The sequence below is a fragment of the Knufia obscura genome (assembly GCF_036327395.1).
Source record: "Knufia obscura strain CCFEE 5817 isolate CBS 148926 chromosome Unknown scaffold_2, whole genome shotgun sequence".
Classification (NCBI taxonomy): domain Eukaryota; kingdom Fungi; phylum Ascomycota; class Eurotiomycetes; order Chaetothyriales; family Trichomeriaceae; genus Knufia; species Knufia obscura.
This window is the reverse complement of record NW_027042688.1, coordinates 633,825-651,967: the sequence shown is the minus strand read 5'-3', so window position 1 is coordinate 651,967 and position 18,143 is coordinate 633,825. Positions and strand designations below refer to the sequence as shown.

The 18,143-nt window shown below is 51.3% G+C and overlaps 6 protein-coding genes across 6 annotated transcripts; 2 read left to right on the top strand and 4 right to left on the bottom strand.

The window, feature by feature from the left end:
• Positions 1–265: 265 nt before the first annotated feature.
• PMZ80_002098 (uncharacterized protein) lies at positions 266–2,290 on the bottom strand (the record flags this gene model as incomplete). Its single annotated transcript, XM_064870533.1, has 1 exon — positions 266–2,290. One exon carries the CDS (start codon positions 2,288–2,290, stop codon positions 266–268), a length of 2,025 nt encoding a protein of 674 aa, XP_064732986.1.
• Positions 2,291–3,536: 1,246 nt separating this feature from the next.
• On the top strand, positions 3,537–4,640 carry PMZ80_002097 (uncharacterized protein; the record flags this gene model as incomplete). Its single annotated transcript, XM_064870532.1, has 1 exon — positions 3,537–4,640. The coding sequence occupies one exon, from the start codon at positions 3,537–3,539 to the stop codon at positions 4,638–4,640; it is 1,104 nt and encodes a 367-aa protein (XP_064732985.1).
• A 1,307-nt stretch (positions 4,641–5,947) lies between these two features.
• On the bottom strand, positions 5,948–7,054 carry CSH1 (CSG1/SUR1-like protein; the record flags this gene model as incomplete). Its single annotated transcript, XM_064870531.1, has 1 exon — positions 5,948–7,054. The coding sequence occupies one exon, from the start codon at positions 7,052–7,054 to the stop codon at positions 5,948–5,950; it is 1,107 nt and encodes a 368-aa protein (XP_064732984.1).
• Positions 7,055–8,493: 1,439 nt separating this feature from the next.
• Positions 8,494–9,637, bottom strand: PMZ80_002095 (uncharacterized protein; the record flags this gene model as incomplete). The annotated part of the gene is made up of 2 exons (XM_064870530.1): positions 8,494–9,375; positions 9,452–9,637. 2 exons carry the CDS (start codon positions 9,635–9,637, stop codon positions 8,494–8,496), a joined length of 1,068 nt encoding a protein of 355 aa, XP_064732983.1.
• Positions 9,638–11,181: 1,544 nt separating this feature from the next.
• PMZ80_002094 (uncharacterized protein) lies at positions 11,182–12,232 on the top strand (the record flags this gene model as incomplete). Its single annotated transcript, XM_064870529.1, has 2 exons — positions 11,182–11,455; positions 11,508–12,232. The coding sequence occupies 2 exons, from the start codon at positions 11,182–11,184 to the stop codon at positions 12,230–12,232; spliced, it is 999 nt and encodes a 332-aa protein (XP_064732982.1).
• Positions 12,233–14,167: 1,935 nt separating this feature from the next.
• On the bottom strand, positions 14,168–17,530 carry PMZ80_002093 (uncharacterized protein; the record flags this gene model as incomplete). Its single annotated transcript, XM_064870528.1, has 1 exon — positions 14,168–17,530. The coding sequence occupies one exon, from the start codon at positions 17,528–17,530 to the stop codon at positions 14,168–14,170; it is 3,363 nt and encodes a 1,120-aa protein (XP_064732981.1).
• Positions 17,531–18,143: the final 613 nt, after the last annotated feature.

Below are 18,143 nucleotides of genomic sequence, written 5' to 3'. Positions count from 1 at the left end.
GCTAAATGTTGAGCAGAACACTATGTCTGTGGGCTCTGCCAATATAAAGTTCCGGAAGGACACTATCAGCGCTTTCTACCTTGCAGTCTTCCACACGAATCTATCATGAAACGCCAGCCAGGACCCAATAACTCCTTTCTCTTTTTCTACTATATTCCAGTAACATGCTACCATATCATAAACATCATTCCCGTTACTTTTCATTCTTCGACACCCTCCTCGCAAACGCCGCTCTTACGCTCGAATCAAAGCCCCTGATCCACCACTAGCAGAACAAAAACACAATCGTAATAATCAGACTAACCCACATCTTATCCATACTCGGCACCCCCAAATCTCTAACTCCGTCGCTGAGATAGAATGCTGCACCGAGATACGAACAGCTGAGGATACCGGGATCCGGATCTCGTACACCATAACTCATGTTCTGGTATTTCCCCTGCGGACATCCGAAGCCCAGTGCCGCGGGACACGACTGCACGAGATCATAGCAGAGGTCTATGCAGGGTAAGACTTCCTTGTATGGACCTGGCTGTATCTTGTCATCGATGATCTGGCTGTTTCGAGAGGAATTGCTTTGGACTGCATTGAGCAGGACTTGTGCGTCGACGCCTGAGTTCGAGACCCAGGAGGGTGTACTCCCGTTCGGGAAATTTTGTGCCATGTTCCGTTGCGCTAGGTAGGGCGCGTTGTTCCCCCAGTCTTCGCAGCGCGGGATCGTGACGGCGCAGAGCCACTGTTTATATGCTCTTGCACAATCATCGCAGTTTCGTGCTAGAGAATACTGTGCCGATGCTGTCGTGTTACAAGGAATCTGCTGCAAACTATAGTTGAAGTACTGGTACATCTGGGCTGCGTAGCTGTCGTAAACGGCCGCTAGGTCAGCTAATCCATCGAGCGGACTGAACTTATCGGGGTTCGAAGGAACGGCATAGGCGACTTCGCTACAAAACGAGAGATTGTACATGAGGGCGCAGTTGTCGTTGGCTTTCGTGCTAAAAGTCATGTTTGACCAGACTCGTCCTCCGCCTCCGATAACGCCTGCGCCTGTGGCGGTGGAGTTGCCGGTCATGGCGAGGAAGCCCCAATACTCGGACGAAGCGTTCAGAGCCGAGATGTAGAATTGTTCTTTTGGTGCACCGCCCAACCCGCGATTCGTCATTGTTCCGACATTATTGTTGGTTATGCCTGGCACATTGGCAGCGATTCTAGCGTTGTTGCGAAGGCCACAGTAGGATCGTGAAACGCCGAGAATAGACGTGTTCTTTTGGTCGTGGGCGAACATGCCATACGGTGCTTGCGTTTCCATCCACTGCTGGTAGGTGGTACTATTGCTGATGGCGTCTGTGAGGTCTGGCGTCACGAGAAGGGCGGCGTGGTTGTCACCGTCTACGAAGAGGAGGTCTGTCTCATTGGAGTAGAAGTGGTAAGGTGCGTCGTTCGAGGCGGCGATTTCGTAGTTCCACATGCCTTGAAAGTTCGTGGTGTTTGGGGCTGTTACTCCGATATAGACGTCCCCGGTGGCATTGGACTGTATTATGCCATACCCGCCCTCTACGTCGATTCGAGTGCCGGTCATGCCGTCGCTGGTTGCGCCGGGCTTCTGGATGTCGTCGGAGGCTGAGTAGAAGAGTTGGATTTGTGGTGGCATTTCGTTTGTGCTAGTATTAGACATTGGTTGTAGACATACATTTATTGTGATCCAGATTGGAGTGCCGGACTGTCTGTTGCTGAGTTCTCGTCGGAACGGTCCATCGTCACTCATGTTTCCGGTAGTAGAGGCATCAGATGGGAAGCCAACACCATTTTCACTGTGTGGCCCTTCTATCTCATCTTGAGAAAACATCCAGTTCTGGGTCACTCCCAGCTCGATGTTCATGTTCTGTGGTGCATTGTTTGACAGTGAGTTGACTCCGTCTGGCGCTCTCTTCCTCAATTCGCCGGCGACCTTCCTTGTATTACTGCTAACATATAGCTCTCCTTCCTCGTACTCTTTTGCACCGAGGTCTTGTGTGCCACGATGCTGGTCATACTGTATGTCCGCTACATCGAGTGTGATCTCTCGTAGGTGTTCCACGGACGCGAAGTCCTCCTCCTCGTCAAACCCCCCATTTTCGAACGAGTCAGGCGAGAAGGGATGATTGTGGTCGGGAGGTATCCTTGAGTCTAGCTCGGCAGCATATGCGAAACTCGGCCTGTTTATCGAGAGGTAGATCAGGATCAACACGAGTGTACCACCAAGTGAGACTGCGAAGCGTGATTGCAACTGGCTCAGTTTTGGGAAGTGCATCGTGATTGAGAGCGCATTTTGCTCCTCGTGGCCTCGTAAAGTCAAGACATCTGATGTGCTGTCAGGTTATTGGGCGTCGACCGCTTTCGTCAATAAAGTCGGCAGGTGAACACTGTTGCGGCGTTGACCTCGCCGTCATCAAAACGCTGCTAGTCCAAGAAGTGCTGGGTTGCTCCAGACGGTCAGTGGGTTCCTTGCAGCCAAACGATAGCGGTGCAAGCTCTAAACGGCACTACTGCAAGCTTAATTGTCGGGCTTGGACCCTTGAGACGGGCCCCTGATGGACCGTCGGACCACAGCCATGACCTCCTTCCAAGGAGTATGCTATGCGATTTGACCTACGCCTGACTTAGCATGATCACCGAGATACTGCACTGCTAGTCTCTGCGAAGTTCTGACAAGTCGTTCGCGATGGCCAGTCTACAGGGTGAAGCTGGACGTCGCTGAGTACCTGGGATGCCGGATGTCGTTCCGCGTCACAGACATTGCCACCACAACCACATTTGCTATCTCGGTGTCCTCTTTCCTGATCCACGACATCTCTTCTGTTCGAAGGCATTGAGCTGATCTCGAGCTGACGCGAGTCCTCCTGTGTGCATCTTCACTTTGGTGAAGTCATAGCTCGCGTAGCTGAGGACTGCCCCTCGGCACACTCACTGTGTTCTCGAGCCAGATTGTGAAGCCGTTGTGAGTTTCTGTTCGACCGTGCCAATACTCGAGCAAAGCACTCAATCGTGTACAAGACCAAGATGGCTTCAGTAGCAACTTCTGCGTTCTCAAGCACAGGTCTGCCAGGACCATGCGAGCACAAGACCGTTACAAGTTGCATGCTGTCAGCTCTGCCTTGCTGTTGCTCTTGCGCGGACAGAAGGCCACAAGCCACTGCCTATCCTGTTTACGTGAGTCCCCGACCATTGGCCAGACCGGTTTGACGGCACGAAGGGCTAACATCAAGATGGAAAGATCGATGGACAAGGTATGAAGCTGAAAGGCAGGCGCTGGCAGCGCTATTGCCGTCGATGCTATGGTAGGTACTGCACTTCTCCCTGCACATTTTCATGTCTTGTCTTCTTCTCCTGGTACATTTCTCACGTCCTATGATTTTCCATAGCACATTATCTTACCAAGCATAATTAACCATATTGAAGACTTTTGGCAATCCCTCGCTACGAGTACAGAAGCATCAGCAGCATCAGGAATTTCAACGACGACAGCATTGTCAGATACCCCAACAAACACCGCAGAAATGCCACCCAATTCACGGACAATGCGAGGCTTCGGGCGTAGTTACGTTGCGGAGTTCGGTCCTTCAGACAATGTCAACTTGAACCCACTGCGAAGCAACCCTTCAAATCTACGACTGCCAGTCCGGCAACCATCCCAAGGCTCTAGAAGGCGTCGTGACCGTAATGCAACAGACCATGGTCATCCGGAAGAAGGAAGTCAACGAAGTCAAGCATTTCCACTTGGCACCCGAGAAGATGTTCAGCAAGAAGACTACGAGAGCCCCATATTTGGCCTGTTCGATAGAGCTTGGACACGCTATAGAGGGGCTGAAGAAAGCCGTACAGCTGCCTTGACTGCTATAGCACAAGATGCTAGGCGTGTTTTCGATGAGGATTATCAACTGGTAGACCACCAAAACACCCCCGTATCAAGAGCCAGCTTACCAAATTCACAGCAGGAGAATGTGCCGCCAAACTATGAGCAGTTTCAGGCAAGACAACGTCACCTCGATACCTCTCCGCTGACCATGGAAACGATGTTGAGAGAAGGACAAGCACAAATGGAACGGAATGCAGCACAGGTGGCTGTTGCCGATGGCATTCGACAGGCTCTTAGCGGCAGACGCGCACATACAGACACCCATGTTTCCTCGACCAGTGAAGAAATAACACCTTCAGGCAGTTCCAACCCCTTTTCTCTGGGACAAGCAGCGGCAGGCCACAACATACCGCGTTCTTCCAGAAGAGCTAGGCAGAACTTTCATACACAGTTCTACTCAAATCCATTCGATGAATCGCCATTCAGATATCACAACAGTATGAGACTCGATGGCCACACAGACACAAATCCTCCTGCTACGGTCAACCCTATCGACGTACAACGATCGCGACGTCCTGCAGTATCCAAGTCGGAAGATCTTAAAGTGGACTTCGCTTGTAAGATCTGTCAGGAGCAGAAGATCGACACGATATGTATGCCATGTATGCATGCAGCGACATGCCGTTGGTGCGCCGAGATCTTTAAGGATGAATGTCGGACCATGGATGGCCGTTTCGACCAGCGTCTTTGGAAATGTGTCGTTTGTCGTAGGCAGATAAAAGAGGTCAAAAGGTTCTATATCTGAGCTGAGTGACCAGCACGGTGGCAGAGGCCTTGCCAGCATGAATTGGCAAGTGGGGCTCATATATGGACTTGGGGGCATGTTTTGTGGTCAAAGACATCACCTGTTGAGATAGAATGCTGTCATCTATGCAATGTAATTCGTTTTGAATCCGAAAGGTTTAAACTCTAGGAGCACGATCGTCATCATTTACCTTGTTCCTGTGGTGTTGAAAATGCTGCCTCCGTGATATCGTCGTGTTTTCTGAACCAGCGACACATACAAACGCTCGAGTAATCCAGCCAGTACTGCCTGCAATCCCGACGCCCAAGTACGTAGACTTATTATGAACTTCCGATGTGCGTGCGTCTCGAGGAGCAGGATTAACAAGAGGACAGGATGCACAACGAGCTCGACCTTGGCATGATGACTGAAAGTCTACCCTAATTCACAAGCAGCGTGGTTGAACACCCGACATGCATCACAAGAGGTTTGCAGCACCCTCGCTCAGGCTGTCTGAGACGTTCGTGTGCTCGTAGCCTGCGTCGCTAGGAAGCATCGGTGCGAATAGGGTTCTGTGACCTCGTGCTGTGAACTTAGGTCCACTGCACCAAAATGAACGGACATGAGATCCAAGCAAGAGACCACAGAACTGGCTTCCAACTAGTCCAAATTGGGCTCTTAGCTGCAAAAGGACCAACTCTCGCCGAATCAGAACGGCTGCTGGGACGTTTGGACTGGCTCTCTGGGGGTGAGAATATTGTGAGCGCTCACTTTCCTCGGTTGGTGGACTTTGCGGTGATTTCCTGATTGGGAAGGTTTGGTGGCCGCAAACGGTTACAAGTGATGCCAGGAGGCTGAATTCGTCGGAGAAGCGGCTGAGATCCTTCGGTAAAGTCGATGCTAACAACGTGGTGGGCATGTCCTTCACTCAGGCCTTACTTTGAAGCTGCAGTGGGATTGATGCGGGAGCGAAATTTATATGCCATGTTTCGACTGAGATTAGAAGACCGATCTTGAGTGCAGAATTGTGAGGCGGAACTTAAATGATGATACGTGGATTACTAATGATCCTGTCCTAACAATAAACGGATGAACAGCATCCGGCTCGCTCAATAATACTAAAGAGGTGTGCAGCTCTGCCTGTGCTGCAGGCAGTAGACTGCTTCGCCAGAACGCCGACGCTGAAATTCAAAAGTCGACAGGGCCGACTAGGCTCACCACGGCTGTTGCAATGGATGATTCTTCCATCAAAGTAGCTGGAACGTTGGCGGTAGAACGTGACTGGAGTCACTCAGATGTAGAGGAGCGCACTCAATACCCTCCATCTCTCATGCATCGTGCTGCTCAACAAGTTCGTAGCGCTCCTTCTTCCCCTCCATACCCAACCTTTTCCACAACGACGATGGGCCCTTCCTCGGAGAATTCCGCGGCGAACGGCTCGTACCCCTCGTCGGCACCAGGCTCGGCGAGCCATTTGAACCAACAGCAACATATCCCCTTCGCTTCTGTCCAAGCAACAGTATCCTGCCATATATCCACCACATGGCAAGACCGAGTGACAAAACAATAACCGTACCAGCAGCAGTAAGCAACAACCAATTCTTGCCCATCCAGAAAATCAGCTTAGCATCCTTCCCGTGCCAACTATTTCCCTTGAACTCGTTGAAGAACGACCATGTGTGCCCGCTGTACTCGTCCGGCATGAGCACACGCACTCGGCCCTTCCACTCCTCCGCTGTGCCGGCGGTATCTTCCAGGTCTGCGTGTTCGCCCATCCATTTCTTCCATATCACGGAAAGGAAGAGCGGGCCCGTGGAGGCCATGATTGTGATGTAGGGGAGCACCCATTTTCTGTTTGCGCCTTGTAGAGACTCAATGACCCGGAGGAAGAAGGGGTGCTGTGGGATTGCGCCCATTACATCGTTCGAGATTCCGGTGGGCACCGTCCGGCGGAGGAAGGCATTGTAGCTTAAGAGGGGGTCTAGACGGCGTTTGCAGCCGTCGTCGAGGTCGATGTAGACGCCGCCGTAGGTTGCTAGGACGAAGTATCGAATTGAGTCTGCGCGCTGTATAGGGTGCTGGTAGCCGCGGAAGGTGGGCGCGAACCATGGGTATTCCTTCTCGATGAATTCGAGACTCTTTGCGTCGGTCCATAGTATGTATTCGTAGTCCTGGTGTAGATCGAGACATGCCTGCTGGGCTGGCAGCCACTGAGGTGGGATTGTCTCATTGATGTATGTTTGGTGTATGATCTTGGGTATCAATTGAGGGCGAGTGCTGAGGAGTGTTGAGTTTGGTGCTGGCAGCTCGGATTTCTGGATGGCATCTGCGCTGGCGTCTTCGAGGAGGAGGGCGATAAGCGTCGAGACTTCGTGGAGGAGGAATGTGAGTATGACGACGGTTATGAGGAGGAATACTAGCACTGAGCGGCGCATCTTGACCTGATACTGAGGGGGGGCCGACACCAGTCGCGGGGACTTGTAGGGGACAACCGCAGGCGCAGAGACGTATCTTGTGATGGGTCTATTATTTCATGCGGCAGACAAGTCTATGTGCAGTATACTTGAGCTTCTGAAAGCTGTCGTCAGAGTGAGGGACTACTTGTGAGCCGCTCGCAGTTGCGTTGTTTATGCTCGGTCTCGTTCGTCAGCCCTCGTTCAATTGTGGCTGTGCAAAAGTCGTTGTGTCTTCGCCTCGGTTGTGTTGTCAGTGGTTGTCGAACTTCTAAACGTTGTTGCACGATAGCACAAATGCCACAAGGTCAACAGCTTCAACAGTAGTCTGAGCTTTGGTAGTTGCAACGATCTGGTTGAGAGTCAATCTGAACAGCGGACCCCTTAAGCAAGCACCGAGGACGGTCACTGTTTAGATTGTGGGTATGGAGTGAAAGCCTAAACACGAAGTGGAGGCGACAATTTCAGGGCTCATCATGCGATCAACATTGACTCCAGATACGCAAGAGGGAAGACATCCGCTGCCTTGACAAGGGTCGAGGTTTGCAGCGTTCATCGATACATGAATATCTAAGATGCGAGATACGATATGGGTATCTATTAGAAGTACGAGTAGGTACTTCGTGGATTGACTGTGGCATCTCGCACTTGTACACATGGCTCGACACTGTGGGTGAGCATCCACTAAAATCTTCCTCCGCGCTTCAAGTTCATTCGACCCTTCTCCTACCTGATTCCACCAGGCATCAGCACCACTTGCGAGAACGAAAGTGGCAGTATTCAGATCGACCATTCACAGCTCAACATCACGGAAAGTTACGTTCCTGCTTGAGGCCTTCCGTGGTCGACCACTCCGAAACGTTTGCGATTCGCCTTCGTGCGAGAGACGTCATCTTTCTTACGGAGTACCAGGCAACCACGAAAGCATCTCGCAGCGTCGATATGTAGGTACGGATGTCCTCGATGGTGGTTGTTGAGTACTGTTTCATCTGGGTTGCACCTGCTATGCCTTGTGCTTTACCATAGTATAGCCATCGTACCTGCAACGCGTTTTCGGCTAGATTTCTAGTCCAACATATACACCATGTCAAACCATCAAGGTGAAATGAAACACTTCCCGCCGTATGCTAGAACCACAAACACCCAGTCTCTGGCATAGGCACAATCTGAGAGCTTCGTTGCGTGCCATATATGCCGCGTAGCAGATGCTGACATTGCCGTAGTCGATGTCATGTCGATACCGTGGTCTCGTGCATTGGTTTTGGATAAACGTCTAACACCTTTGCCGCTCACTGCAACCCTTGGGCTATCTTGATAGGTCCAACCAGAAGGCTTTTCACTGATCTAGCTCAAAGCCCAGCCTGGTCTTCTAGACTCTATTGCAAAAGGACCGGTTGTATGACGGGTTTGTGTCCGCTTCTTCACATTTCGGAAGGAGGCCTCATGCACACATCATTAAACAGAGCTTTGCAACGTGCACTTTGCATGATGTTGCCCGTTGTGCCCATCTTCGTCTCGAAACTTGAGTCGTCCGCAGCCGCACCTTGTCCATCGCCAACGTGAACCGGGCTTAGATACCCAGCGTCCTTCGGCGGTTCATAGTGATTCATGATTTGTGGGTTAACAACAATACAGCGTAGTTGCTCCGACCGGCAGAAGGACCCCATTGATACATCGTATGCTTCATTACCACCGGTGCCAAGGAGTTCCAAGACTTTTTGTGCACCCTTTCGTGTAACACCATAGCCAAAAGTGCAAACGGTCTGCATTGATGTTTGGACCAGGCGGTGGTCTTCTTCCAATTTATCTCGTAGGAAATGTTTTGACCATCCTGAATACAGCTCGGTCTTGCAACGGGTTTCGTCTCTATACTTAAGCGTAGGAGGCATTGAATCTTCTATCGCCGAACCACAATGGCCAAGCCAAAGAACATCCCAATCGATGCCATACGGTGTGCGATCGGTAGCGAAGGTAAATTCTCGAACATTATCCGATATCAACCGTATCTGGTCCTTCAACCTAACGTCAAAGTCGACATCATCTTCGACGATGAAGGCAGTCTCATAGCCTTGTGCGATCACATATTTGAGCATGTCGAGGTGCGCCAGCCATGCCCTTGCTGAACCATGGCCTGGTCCCTTCTTGCCTTGGTCCTTACCAATTTGCTCAAAGGCGGTAACAAGTTCTTCCGGATTATGAGGTTGTATCGGAACATGAAAGTCCAGTCCAACGAGATCTGCTGCAGCTTTGAGTCCTCGCGTCCGCCAGCTGGGGCGCGGAGAGAGCGCTATCAATTTTTCGAACTGTCACGAGGTCAGCCACAATTCTGTCAAGCTCTTCTCAGGCGGCTTGTCTGGCCTGTGTATAAAGGGTACTTACGCCCAGTGTCGAATTGGCCGCTTGTTCGCGAGGCGATGCCGACGAGCTGCTATGGAGTAGCCCTACTCCATGGTCATTTGAACGTGGCAAAAACCCGAAGATCAGTATAACAACGATGGCGAAGATGATATAGAGGCGGTATTGCACCCAGATGCCGGACGCCTGTATGCCCTGGTTGCGAAGCATGACACCTTTCAGCGACTTGTGCCTCTCGCGCTCGTTGTTATCTCTGGCACCGAGGGAGGTCTCGAGGTTCACTAGCTCATGAAAAACATCTCACAGACTGAATGTGTCTGCTGGTCTACAGATAGGGCTGAGTGACAGATGTCGTGCCGCGGTTGCGGCCAAAATTGGACTTCGAAGACAGCCCCAAGATATTTCCCTGAAGCAGGGGCCACCAGGGTTGCATTCGAGAGCGTAGCGACGCTCTAGCCTCACTGAACAAAGATTTGGTCCCAGCGCACCATTAAAAGGACCGTGGAAGGGCTTAGCGGCTTTGTTCAAGTCATGGCGCTTGTCCTATACCGGTCAAGATCAGAACTCAAAACAACCGGGCACGAATTTTGGGGGACGCTCTGGCCTGCTAGGCTACCAGGCCAGAAACTTTACTTCATGCTAGCGCCAAACATGTACCACATGTATCCCATCGTCACGCCACCAAAATTTACGGGGACCAAATGATACACCGGTTGCTCTTCAAAAGTTCAAGCATCAGCTGGTAACTTACGGATATATACCCGGCTCGAGCCTCTTCAGAACCACATGGCGGTGGCCTTGTGGGAGCCGCGTCGCTCATCAGCATGATCCAAACTATGCTCAGCCCAGGATTGTGCACGATATGTGTATTTTGTGGTTGACAACGCATGATTCAAGGTGTTGGAGCATCTTGGCCAGAGCGCCGCAACTGGCATCTAGCTCGACCCGAACAAAACGGTTCCAGCAGGCTAGCAAGCTAGAGTGTAGCTTTACAGGGATTGGACCGACTTGTATCGTCACGTACGGTGCTTTCGTCCCGATCGACATGAATAGCAGATGATACAGTAAGTCAACCTCAACTGTTAGCTCACTCGAGCCAGCCGAGCCAGCTAATCTACTCCGTGGACACCGTTGCAAGGAGTAGGGTTCATCCGATAGTTTGGACTACTATTGGGGGCTGAATGAGTGTACACGATCACCATTGACACTTCCAGTAAAATGTCGCATATCGGCTGCAGCGAATTGCGAATGCTCATACATGCACCGGCTTGCTCGCCATCTTGTTAGCAGGCACAGTGATCGAAAGACGAGAAATCAGCCCCAATTCAAGCGCTGCGCTACTGCACTATACAAGCACGAAAGAAATTGCTGGCTGGATCACTACTGTTCGTCCTGAGACGGAAAGACAAGTGCATATCCATAGGGAACTTCTGACCAGTGTTTCAAGCCTTGACGGTTCAAGTCTGGTGACGGCGCGCGATCGATGCTCAAGATGCTCCAGATCATGGTGAACAACCGATACATGCTTGTTTAGCTCGAATTGTTACAGGGTCGAGGCTTGAAGCCGCTTCGCGCAGCAGTCAGACTGTTCTCTAGCCCTTCCAGTCGCAACGTTCTGCCTCCGAACTCAATTGGGACGAGGTTTTCGATTGCTCGGTGGTCAAGATCTTGACTTTCCCTCGCTTCTTTGGGGCATCTGTTACTTGTCGACTTCTCGATAGCTCACCAGCTGCCGCTGCTGTGGGACCAGCAACATGTTTGTCCCATATCTTGCACTCACACTTCTGCTATGCGGCGCACTCCATGCTCAGGACAACAGGGAGCCTGATCCAGACAACCAGTTCATATACCCTCCGCTCCCGGGCCCTCAAGCCAGCAACGATCCCAGCGTCTTCGAGGACAACCTGAACTTCACTGTTTCTATCGATCAGGCCCAGCCATGGAAATGGATTACCAACATGACCTACATGAGTATAACGCTCAACCAGGAGGGCAATCCTGACATCGTACGGTCACGCGTACTTCTAGGTATGTGCGTACAGCCTACAATCATACCATTGTCTGATCCAATTGTGTGTAGAATGTGGGAGTCAGGCCGATTACTACTATTGGGACGGTGAAATGTCTCCTATCCAACTCTCCGATGGCAACATTGCCTTCCTGTCAGCCTGGAACTGCTCGGAGCCTGATGCGACACCGATCTTCTTTTCTCATTACTTCAACCTCGTCGAGCCAGTGGTCAGCTCAAGCTCTTCTTCTGTCACACCAACATCGACGGGGAGTCTGGCGTCGGTACAGTCTACGCTTGCAACGCAGACAGGAGCAGGTGTCACTTCACAATCCAGTAGCTCTCCTACTCCAACTACTCCAACGGGATCACCAGAATCCTCCAGCAGCACCGGCAGCAGCTCAGGTGGAGACGGTGGCTCAGACGCAGCGGCCATCGGAGGCGGTGTAGGAGGTGGTATCGGCGGCGCACTCGTACTCATCGCACTCGGCGCCTTCTTCCTCTACTGGCGCAGAAACAAGAAGAAGCAGCAGAGACTACAAACCTTACATAGTGGCAACAGAATGGGTTATCACGACCAGCCATACTCGAATCCTCAAAGTCCGGGACAAATGTCGAGTGTCCCAGGATACGGCCAACAGACCTCCTACTATAATCCGCCGAAGCAGTACGCGCCAGCGGAGCTGAGTAACGCGGTGAGCCCTGGTGTGCATCAGGTGCAAACTCCAGCGACGTTTGAGATGAGCGACACAAGTCACAGTCAATCTGGACGAGCGTCGCGTTTCGGTGAAGGATAAGAGGATCGAGCGAAGTCCCGAATAGAGCGTGCGGGTTGTGCAGGAGTTATCGTAGATGTTCTTCACCACGAGCGCGGCGTTCACGGCACATTGAAATTTAATGGCTTACGGACGCTCGCAGCAGCGACCCTTCAAGCTTCCCCCTAACGATCTACGAGATTACCATCCTGCGATCAAGAACCTGTGACAGGAAGTTGCAGCGTCCCAGTCTGGATCTTCCAGCCGGGTCCCGGCGCCTACCATAGACCTACTATCCGTCTACAGGATATGTAGACTAGGCAATCGCATACTGACCAGTACAAGCTGATCATCGAAGACAGCCCAACCCGAAAACATTCCATGTTCATGAACGACGTCAGCCAGAGCCAAGCGCACCCGATGATGCCCCTGCTTCATCAAGCAAGTACTCATCTAGACAACCACCACAAGATCACTCCATCTGCTCTCCGGCTGCCTCCACGCCCTCTCTCTCCTAGCGACACATGCAACACGCGTCCCGAGTATATTCCCACCCGGCAATATGCCCCAACAAACCTAAAAGCTCCGTCTCGACAGTCCGCCACCCACACCGGCTAGGTCAACCACAACATCATCGCAAGCCAGATCCGACTCAGACTTCGAACATCAAGCCTAAGCAGTACATGTGGATGGCGTTTGGCCACCAAACACCAGGGGCTGAATCGCTGCAGCAAGGTCTATGAACCCGCGGCACCATCGGACTCTTTTCTTTCGAATTGCCAGTTCAGCATCATGTACAGTGTACATCGACTGTAATCGACGGTCATCGATCACCCCTGGCATGGCACGACGGTGTCTCGTCACGGATTCTGATTATCTGGCACCCAGCCTGCCACTCCGTCAGGTCATGGTCTAGCCCATATTGACCATCCCGCCAGAGTTCATCCCTGCTCTCGTGCGGTTCGTTGTCCGCCTGAACAATAAAGCGACCTCAATGGATAGCTGGACGGGTAAATCTCAGGTTGCAAGGCACATTAGTACCTGGCTATCAGAGGTCCCGTAGTTACCTACCTAGAAGCTTTCCTGGGTCGTGGACAGGCAAAACAGGCAGGTCAAGATACATCAAGGTGTCCCCACACAACTTGACTTTGACCGCTGATTTCAGACTCCAGAGTATCTGAGACGAGGCGACTCGAGACAAGAAAACGTCCGCAAGTCGTGCCAGTAAAGAACCACGGGCAAGAACTGTGGGTTGTGCCACGGATTGCCTGCCATCAGTGGACAAGTTGACTGCGAGGAGGTTGGTTCGTTTTGTATACTGCAGGACTGGTCTGACGATATCGAAAGCTCAAGACCCTGCAAGGAACGATCCATTCTGTGAGGTTAACAGTATACGTGCACTTACTCCTACCATATTGGCGCGAGCGGGCAGTGTCGAATTCACAGTGGACGAGGATGACAGCCGTGGAAGGTGAGAAGGCGATTGAATGATGAGGGATGCATGACTTAACTATTGAGAAGGAGAAGCAATGTATTTCGACCACATGAGACCGAATGATTGCCGGACAGCCAGTGATAGCACTGAAGAACAAGCTACTGTGATATATTCTTCCGTCTACCTGTCAGCACGTATATACATCCTGTGCCCCGCTTGCAGCAGATCAACCTCAAGTAGACCGATGCGTCATGTTGCTCGCTCTCAACTTTCCCATATAATAATACTCATATGCCCTTGTCTGCAGCACAAGCTCATCTTGCTCGTTTCCAAATGCCTGCCAACACTATAAACGACGAGACTACTCCAGTCTCAAACAAACTCCAAAAATGCACATATGCCGCAAAAAGCCATCCTGAATATTGCCGGAGAAAGGTATGTGCACTATCCTAATGCGACCGCTTTTATGCATCCTCCGTAACCCACAGACCGTAGCATTACTCATTTCCATAAACATCATGCATGTTGTTTCATCCGTCGCATTAATCCTCAGGCAAGGAAAAGATAATCGCCCTGTCCTCCCTAGTAGGCGTCTTGGTCTGCTCATCCAATATATTACTGATGTCTGTATCCGATGTATTTCTATGACCATCGATGCCCAGGCCACTCGTAGTAGGTCGGTCGAAGTTGACCTTGGCGAGCATTCTCGCCAGTGAGTCTGCCGTATTAGGTCTCGTATGGATGTCCCTGTCACTTCGACTATCAAGTTCCTCCCATGAAAGTCCAGATGCAAGTTGATAGTTCCTAAGGAGGTACTGCTGCAGTCGCGCAACTTGCGCGTTCCACTGTTCCTCAAGAGCCAACACCGTATCGTTCACATCCTGTTGTGTGAAAGAGCTGTTGGATTGTGCGCTCCGTATGCTGCTCTGCCGCCTATGTCGCGTAACAGATGGAGCTTTTTGAGCGACTGCATGGAAGGACTTCTTCAGCGTGCCAACTCGGGGTGACTTCGGCTCATCGGCCTGATTGAGGGCTTCAAACTCTTCTTTGACTTTCTCCATAGACTTGACTCTATCTGCGTCCTGGCTTGGCAGGAACACCACGGTCTTGTTTTTTCTAAGAGCATTCACTAGCACAGTAAAGCTCTGGAGATTGATATCGTTATGTTCACAATGGATCTCGGTGAGACAGGTGTTCCTTTCGATTACTCCAGCGAGTGTGCTTGCGCCTTGCAACCCTAGGTTTTGGTGTTCGATGCGGAGCATTCTGAGCGCGTTGTTCTTCTCAAGGCCCAACAGAGCAACATTCAGGCCAATGCCAAACCTCGCAACATCGAGATGAGCAACGTCTCCGCTGATATCCAGCTCTTCAAGAGTGTGATTCTTCGCGAACATATCCTTCAGTACCTCACAAGTCTCCATACTAGCATCATATGGTAGTGACGCTTGCGAGATGTCCAAGCTTTTGATGGTGGTATTCTTAGACAACGCAGCCACCAGTTCTCGAAACTGATACTCTTTGTCAAAGTCAACCATACGCATTGTGATAGATGCTGGACCATAGTCGCCCGCAATGCATCTGCAAAGCAAAGAGCTGCCGACACCGAGCCTGTTCTCGCTAGCACTGACATGCATGTTTCGAGCAACGCCGGGCTGTCGCGTCATTGACTGGAAGAAAATGCCAAGATCTTTGCCCGTCAAGCCACATTGATTGACTGATAGCTCTCGCAGTAGATCAGACTTCGAGCTCGCTAGGTATGCTGCGATCGTGTCTACACTTTGCTCATTCAGCGTCGTGCCATTCAGCTGCAGCGATTCGAGGCGCCAGCTCAGCAGAATCTCTGGAGCAATAAGTGGTTCTGGCCCTGCTGTCTTCTGCACACGCGTCAGATTGAGCTTTCTGAGCCTGGAGAGAGCGCCAATAGCCCTCTGGAACAGCTCTGGACTGAACCGACCCTGGGTTCCCGAGATGTCGATCACTTCCATGGTATTATCATGGATGCCGAGCGTTGACAGTAGCACATCAACATCGTGGACAGACAGGCCGCACTCGCCTATTTCCAATGCCCGTAAATGGCACTGCCGTTCTGACGCAGCATCGACCAAAAAGTCGAGATCGTGCTCAGAGAGCCGGATGCCGTTCAACGTAAACCAGTCGACATTTGTGGCAGACTTCTTGCACAGTGTTGTCAGTGCTTCGGGGATACCAGAGCTCTGTCCCCCTGTCAGATTTGGTAGCGAATGGGAAAAGTCAAATCGGCGCAATGTCCTGCTCTTTAGTGCTAATGCTCGCAACTCTTGTTGCAATACTGAAAGATTCGCATGTTCAGGGACATCAACAAAAACCCCCGATCTGGCGCAGAGACCTTCGTCTGACTCTCCAAAAGGATCATAGACGTTTCGTAGGGGGCACAAATTAACGTTGGCGAAAGAAATAGAGGTAAATGATTCGTTGTATCTGAGTGCTCTAAACACTGCTAACAATTCCATTGCAGTGTAAGCAGGTCCGGCTTGTGGTAGCAGAAGCCGAAAGCATGGTGGATCTTCACATTCGTAATCAATGGAGTAATAAATTCGTGATGTGTCCACGTCGAAAGCAGCACAAAAAGCGATCAATGTCCGATCAAAGCAGTTGTTGTCTTCTGGTGGAAAGGTCGGAGGGTTCATCTGGTCTTCCAGCCCCTGCGGTACATCAAACACGAAAGGCTGCACTGTCCATTCCGGTCGGAGGTATTCTGAAGCATACCTCAACCATAATGCAATCTGCCGCGACTCGTAAGATGCTAGCGAAGCCAAGTATGGTTGCCGCAACGGAGTGCGGAAATAGAGTTCGAAGCCATCATCGCTGGGCCGTAGCTTGATTGAGGTCAGGGTCGTGATGCCAAAGGAAGAAGGAGGGGTGTCCAGATCTGACAGAGAAGTCGAAGACGACCTGCCCGAAACTTTCGGAAGCGGTATCAGATGCAACTTGTTGACGCCTATGACTAGGTAGCTAACACTTGAGTTGCTTTTAGACAGCTCATCGCTTGGTCCGCGCGTACCAGCTGATCGCACAGGAGATCTTTGTACCACCTTGAAGACGCGAAAGAGCTGAGGATCGTAGTCTTGCTCTTTCTCAAGTGCTCCAGCTAGATACTCGAGCGTCCTCTGCGGATAGCCCCGCGTGTTTTGTGCCCTCCTGGTGGCCGCATGTTCTTGAATTGCCATCATCCAGGCCTCGGCGTCCCTGGGCCCGCTAAAGTTCAGCTGAAGCGACGAAGGTCTTTTCCCATGCTCGTCCACGTACGACACTTCGAGGGTAAAGTACGGCCGGCCATCCTCAATTTTGTACACGGCAATCACTTCTTCGAGAGGCACACCTTGAGTTATGTCCATGTATGCGCTCGTCTGCAACTCTGTGTAGGAGCCAATGGAGCTCATGGTATTGCGCGGCAACGAGTTCTTGCCAGAATTGGGTATGATTGGAAACATTTCCGAGGCCTTTGACTGACTCTTGAAGCGGATCAGATGCGACTCGGTCAGGACTATATACTGCGTTCTCTTTCTGAACATAGATGTGCCGGTGACTTGTACTTCTGCAGCTCGCTTGACATTGTCCCCAAAGAGACCTCTTCCGAAGGAGTCTGCATCGCCTTGCAGTGACGAGGATTTGGACTCGCTTTTCACCAGCGTCTTCTCATCTTCGTCCAGCGAATGTAGTGACCGTAGGGAGCCGAAGATGGAATTACGATTCGGCCTCGTCAGGACTTTGGGCCGTATTTTGGGACTTGCGCCATCTGTGGTCGGGCTTTCGATGGGACTGTACTCGACAGGGCTCGATGTAAAGGAAGGTGCTGAAGAGTCGTCTGGCGTGTTCGACCTAGGATGGAAGATGCGCAGGCTTCTTCTCTTCCTCTTATCTGCCATGGTTCTTGGACCTCACGGACAGGCTGGTGAAGGGTATCCGGCCCGCGATCAGCATAGTAGTTCTATTGCTGTTCTGATACTGTGGCGGAAAACACGAACTGAGAGCAGGTCTGCGCGGTAAATAGTCGTGTCATTGTTCACACTGCCGTTGATAGGACTGAGCGATGGTTACATAGGATACTAGCACTGTCGATAAGCACCTAAATTAGCATGCAAACAATCTCAACCCATGCGAGATGGCAGTGAATGCAGGTAGATCGTTCGCGTGTAGATATGCATCGAGTTTCAGTCAGGTGGAGATGTTCTGCCAGTGGATTCTGCCCAAGCTCGAGTCCATACCGGAAATGTCCAAGCTGACGTCTGCCACTGGTCTGCAAGCAGATTCCTGGCCGACTGCTGGAGCGATGATGTGGGACAAGTGTCCAAGACAGGCAAGCGCATACTCAAGACAAAGCCCAATTTGGTAGTAACTACGATGGATTCGAAGGATCACAGCTAGAGTACACCATGCTTTCTGGCAGGTACAAGATACCATGAAATGTTTCGCACAATCCGAGATGCAGGGCAGCGACTTCCCGAGCCATTACAGGCACATCATGCATAAATAATGGAT